Source organism: Artibeus jamaicensis, unplaced genomic scaffold (assembly GCF_021234435.1).
Source record: "Artibeus jamaicensis isolate MK-2021 breed Jamaican fruit bat unplaced genomic scaffold, CSHL_Jam_final contig_473, whole genome shotgun sequence".
NCBI lineage: Eukaryota > Metazoa > Chordata > Mammalia > Chiroptera > Phyllostomidae > Artibeus > Artibeus jamaicensis.
In genome coordinates, this window is record NW_026521851.1 from 518,186 (window position 1) to 524,185 (window position 6,000).

The window sequence follows — 6,000 nt, forward strand, 5'->3', positions numbered from 1 at the left end:
CACCCCGCCTGGAGCCCCCGTGGGCAACTTTCTGGCCCGTTGGTTTTTGGAACCTGCACACCGAAGAAAGCACACCCTCTCTCACAAAACGATGTGAGGGAGAAGCGATCTGGTGTTAGAAGACAGCTCCCAGTTTGCTCCCGCTGGTTTAGCACACAGGAGGGAAGGAAGGGGAGGGGAAGGGAGGGCAGGGCAGGGGAGGGGGGAGAGAGAAACCCGTGACACCCACACACTCGAGATCCCTTGGCTGTGAAGAGAAAGGTGCTCTGGGTTTTTATTCAGTGACGTGGCAAGAAGCCTGGTTCCCGCTTGGTTCCTCGCAGGCCTTTCGTAAACCTTAACAGTCGGCGATCGGAGCCTCACGCCAGCAATGTCCTGGGGGGGACCAAATATTTGTGTTTGTTATCTTCACAAACCCAGTTCCAAGTTGGTCTTCAGAACACAGATGTGCATGTATGATGAAATAATGCTCTTTAATTATAAGAATAAAGTATGCCATTGTAGAAAATGTGAAAAGTACCAAAAATATAAGGAAACTACCATGTTTTCGGCATGTGCCACCCAGACGTGGCACAATCAAGCTTTGGCACTCACAGGGCGGGGCGGAAATAGGGTTCCTGGTTGTGAGTCCGTGAAACAGAGTTTATCCCTGTACTGTTACTTATTGGTGCATAATTTTCTGCACAAACGACTATGCCCCTACTTCTGTCCCCAGCCCCACACTTGTGCGTAACAAACCCACGTCTCATGTCGGGTCGGTTGGGGACACCAGGGCCCCCTGCCGGAGGGAGTGGAGGCGGATGGGAGCAGGCCAGGCCGCTCGGCTGCCTGCTGAGTGACGCACTCTCTGTCCCTGCAGTGGTCGATCACTACACCAGTACGATCGTCTTCAACGGGGTGCGCGTCATCGCCATTGTCATCATTGGCCTGGGCTTCCTCCTGCTGCTTCTGCCGGAGGAGTGGGACGTCTGGCTGGCCCAGCTGCTCACCCGCCTGAAGGTACAGAAGAAGGAGGAGCCGGTGGAAGGCGGCGCCGACCAGGGCGCGGGGCCACCCACCAAGAGGAGAGGCCGCCCCTCTTTCGCCTGCTGACCACAGGCCCTGGGACTCTCGGGGACGCTGGCACTAGTGACCGGGAGGTCGATTCCCGGCGGAGCGGCAGCTGGTGCGTGTACATACCTATACAGTTTTGGTAACCTTGGTAAGTCACACGGTATTTATTGGCATGTCCAAGTTGCTTGCTCTTGTTCACATCAGACCTTCCACTTCAGGCATCAATTCAAAGCAAGAGAGAAAAAGGGAGAAACTCCACTCTTTCTAAGTTCATGTAAAGCAAGGCACAGTTGTCCTTGCCCCGGAGGGTGGGCGTCCCCACGAGGCAGGGGGAGGCAGGGTTTTGAATCTTAGCAACTGAAAATTACATTGCACACTGTGATTACTTTTCAGCTGTGGTCGGTCACATGTATATTTTTTTTAATTCCAAAGCTATACTCTTAATTTTATGGAATCTCAATGAGCCAAAAGATACCTAAGTTACTTTGGGTGGATTGAAGTGGCAATACAGGAAAGGAGAGTGGATATCCGAAACCATCGCCAGCACTAGTCGCGGGCGGCAGTTGGAGGGGGACAGGCCTGTGCCGGGTGACGTCGGGGGGCAGATCATTGAAGCCCCCGCCGGCCTGCCGTCACGCGTCTGTGTAAGGTCACGCCAGAGAAATTACAGTGCCTTCTACAGAATTTTGTCTTTAACCTATGTGAAGCGGGGTGACATTATAAGTCACTGACGCCGTCTTATAATTTAGATGTAGAAATCTTTAAAGACGAATAAAACTATCCATTACGTGTGTGTGTACAAAAGTGACAAAGCGGACGGCCAGCGTCATGGAACACGGTTCTCGGTGTGCCATGGGCACTCAGGGCACGCTCCGCCGGAGGGGACTGCTGGGGGCTTTTACTTCACAACCAAGACCGAAAAATTATTTACAGAATCTGTACATCTTTTTATGAAACTTTTACGCACCAGGCTGTTTACTTACACAGTTTAGCTCTGCCAGAAAATTCTATCTGTGATAGATCTGCAAAGAGGGACAAGGGGGGTAGAGTCCACTATTTTTGAAGTTTACATTGTTACATACGAAATGGAACTCTTATTTTGAAATGTGGTCATAACCCAAAAGTGCCCTGTGTAACCACGGAGTCTCTCGTTCCACAGGGGCAAGGGGCATTCATGACCCGAACTTTTTAGCGAATTACTCTTCTCAGTTTCCATTACCTGTTTGACCAAATGGATGAATAAACTGTTTAAAAAGAAGCATTGGGTGCTGTCTTGTGGGCCACACGGGTGTGTTCCTACCACACCAGTCCTGACACGTGCTCCCAGCAGGTCCCGCCTCCCTTCACCGTCAGGCCCCCAGGCCACCCGCCCGCCTCAGGGGAAGCGACATCCTGCTGTAAAGACAGATGTGATTTTCCCGAGCGCGCAGCCCGGACAGTCGGCCGAGCCCTGCAGGGAGTAAGTCCCGAGCCAGCGTTTCCTCCCCCTCCGCGCCCCCTGTGCTGTCCCTCCACCAGCGGCCTGCTGCCCTCGGCCCCTCCCTGGGCCTCGCGTCTGGCTCCCCGTCCTTCGCACACTGGACCCACCGCTCAGCGGGCACTGGTCTCTCATAGCTGCCTCGGAGTGGCAGCCTGGGTCCCTAAACAGACAAGGTCCTCCAACCCGGCTTCCACACCTAACTTCCACTTTGCTTTGGGCGGTCTAACCTAATCTAGCCCCACAGAGAATTCGGTCCACCAGCTGTGATAACATCTACCCCGCTGCTCCAGACAGCTGGGGCCGGCGGCTCTGAGTCCGAGGTCTCTCTCCTACAGCTGCGAAGGGCTGGGTTTGCTAAGGGGGGAGGGGTGTGAGCAGAGAGCTGGCGAGGCTCTGGGCCACCTCGGCCTACCACCCACACCTAGAGTGTCTACACACCACTGACCACTTGCAACATGGGGTCAGAACCAGTAGAGTTGAGCGTTCAGAGCAGGCGTGTCTGTGTGTGCCCCCTGTGTGTGCTCCCGGGGGGCCGTGGGATCTAGGACCAGTCACCTCCGAGACTCTGTCTGGGCCCCAAGGGCCTGCAGTTACCCCAGGGAGCCAAGCAAGCAGAGCCTGTGCAAACCATAACGTGAAAAACTGGGAAACCCTACGTTCAGGCAGCTTTACCTCATTCTCCCGCCAGGTGTAAAAGCCCAGGAAGACCTAAAAGAATTGAAAGCAGGACTCAAAGGGATGCTTGTACACCTGTGATCCGAGCAGCATTACTCCCAGTAGCCAGCAGGCGGAAGCAACCCACCTTGGCTTTGGCTTTGTAAGTAGTGAGCTCCCAAAGTGAGTTGAACAGTGAACTTCGGTGCTGCAGTGAACGTGGGGTGCAGACGTCTCTTCAGGGAAGTGGCTTTGTTTCTCTCAGACGTGGCCCCGGAAGTGGGATCACAGCCTCCTGGGGTTGTCTGTTTATAATTTTTTAAGGAAACTGTATGCTGTTTGCCATAGTGTCTGCACAATTTGCATTCTCGTCATTTGCTGCACGTTAAAGGCACTTGAGCCAACATTTTTAAATTAGGAGATCTCACATAAAAATGTGGATTTCTGAGGTCTCTTAAATGACTTCTCTTGAAAGAAGCTTCCAGAAAATTAGGCCTGCATTTCATAAGCAAAAATCAGCTGACCCCTAGCTGTGGCCACAGCCTTCGGCCACACCTTTCACAAGTGTCTGCAGGGGTGTCTGCAGTGGACACGGCTCATCCCCACCACTCACCTGGGCTCTTATGGCCATTGACATTCCCCTCGGGCCATGTGGAGTTTGGGCCCAAGCGCATATGGTAGGAAGGCAAACGCCGATGGAGGCACATACAGACACACGCAAACAGGGCCTGAAGTGGCGTGTCCACCAGTGTCTGTGGCAGGAGATACAGCTAGGGAGGTGGGCAGCTCCCGAATCACGGATCAGCCTTCCCAATGCCCACCTTTTACTGACTGACGCATAAACCGACCACGACTGAGAGGCAGGCCTAGCAAACAGCTCACGGGGAGGTGTCCCACCTTCACTCGGCACCATGACGGGGGGAGGGAGGGAGGGCATCTGCCCCAATATCTTATGAAGAACAGAACAGGGGTGTTCGCACACCCGGGCAGGCGGAGCAGGCTGGTCCCCATCAGGGGCTGTGCACAGGCACCGCGCGAGAGATTAGATAATGGAACTGAGGGTGGGCTGCCTTCAATACAGAGACCTGACCCAATCAACCCAGCAAGCGGCAACGCAGACAGCAAAGAATCAATCTGGAGGGCACTTCAGCTCCCAGGCGGACAGGGGTCCGAGCGGATCTGTGCTGAAAAGTCAGCAACAGAAAAGGCAGAACTAAAGATAGAAACTCCTTTAATTTATGGGAACTCGCAAGTGTATGCTGTACAGTTGATTTTAACATTAGAATTAATAATAGATGTTTGCAGGAAATGCCACAGATTTCCAAACAAACTGACCACAGGGAATCCTAAGGCTCTTTAGGCCATTGCCCAGTTATTTTAGATGTCACTTATGATGAGACATAGTCAATTCTAAAAATTGTCTGTAAATGTTCAGGAGTCTGTATTTGTATTTACCCTTTCGTCTTTACTAACTGGTGCGTCACTGTCCATGTGCATCTGGGAATTCTTCTAGACACTTAGTACTAAAAACTAAAGTGACTTCTTCACCTCTGGTGCTTTGGTCGGAAGCATTATTCTGCTAAAGAATTTGGGTACCCAGTACAGTCCCAGCTTTACAGGAATGACAGACACAGCAGCAACGGCGACGCATCGGCGACGCATCGGCGACCGCCCTCTCAGTTCCGTCTGTGCCCGGCTCCCTGCGCGGCCAGTGGGAGACGACTCCTCAGATCCGCTCTGGGTGCGGGTCTGCGGCTCTGAGCTCACCTGCCTGGTTAAACCCCAGTGCGGTCACTGTCCTGAGGCACAGCACAGCATCCCCAGGAAGGCCTTTTTGAAACTCAGAATCGGTCTTCGGTAAGGGCTGTCCACCAACCCCATTCCACTTATTTAACTAGAATTCTCTTAAATGACTAGCCAGTAAGCCACCTAAAGCGCCTGAGAGAATGGGATGTAGGGCAGGGTGGCTTTTTCATAGTCAGCTCCTGAAACAATAGCGCTGCTCTAAAAATCCCGCTCGTGCCCGGGGCAGCGGCTCAGCTGGTTTGAGCATCATCCCAGTGAACCAAAAGGCTTTGGGTTCAATCCCCGGTCAGGGCACATACGTGAGGCAACTGATGTTTCTCTCTCTCTCCCTCTCCCGCTTCCTCTCGCTCTCAAATCAATAAACATATTCTCAGGCGAGGGTTAAAATATATATCTACACATAGACATATATTGAGGGGTATATATATATCCACTTCACACTCCGTGGTTTATAACAAGTGTCTGCTCAAGCACTCCCCTCTGCAGGTGACCACACTTTGCGGGTGGAGGCTGGGTTTGCTGGTGGCTGGCTCTGTGCAGGAAAGGGCTCAGCCCCAGGCTGCCGGCAAAGGCGGGCTCACTTCCAGGGAGGGGCAGGTCTTTCCACAGATGCAGCTGCCCTGGTTGGTTTCCTTTTGTTTTGTTTTTTGTCTTCTGCTCTCTCTGCCTTTTGTGGTTTTAACTGAGCATTTTATGATTCCATTTTCTTTCCTTTCTTAGATATCAGTTATATTTCTTTTTAAACTTTTTTAGAGATGGTCCTATAGTTTGCATTATACAGTCTCAACCACTTTCAGTAAAACTGTAGTACTTTACATAACCCTAATTCTTCTACTCGCCTGTGTCATTGTTGTGTCATTTCATTTCTGTATAATCATATGTATACAAATATATAAACTTAAGATGGGTACATGAGCATGCCTAATTGAATACATTGTTATGTTGTGGCCTTTTGGTGTGCCTTGTAGCCATCTCCTTGAAAGCCAGACACGCTGCACCAGGTGCGT

General features: G+C 51.9%; 1 protein-coding gene across 1 annotated transcript in view; it reads left to right on the plus strand.

Annotated features, from left to right (window-relative positions):
• Positions 1 to 1,453, plus strand: part of SLC35F3 (solute carrier family 35 member F3) — a 240,578-nt gene extending 239,125 nt beyond the window's left edge. The window contains exon 8 of the mRNA XM_037136763.2: positions 860 to 1,453. Within this exon, the coding sequence (XP_036992658.2) occupies positions 860 to 1,092 (233 nt within the window). The 3' untranslated portion in view covers positions 1,093 to 1,453. The remainder of the gene's footprint in view (positions 1 to 859) is intronic.
• Positions 1,454 to 6,000: the final 4,547 nt, after the last annotated feature.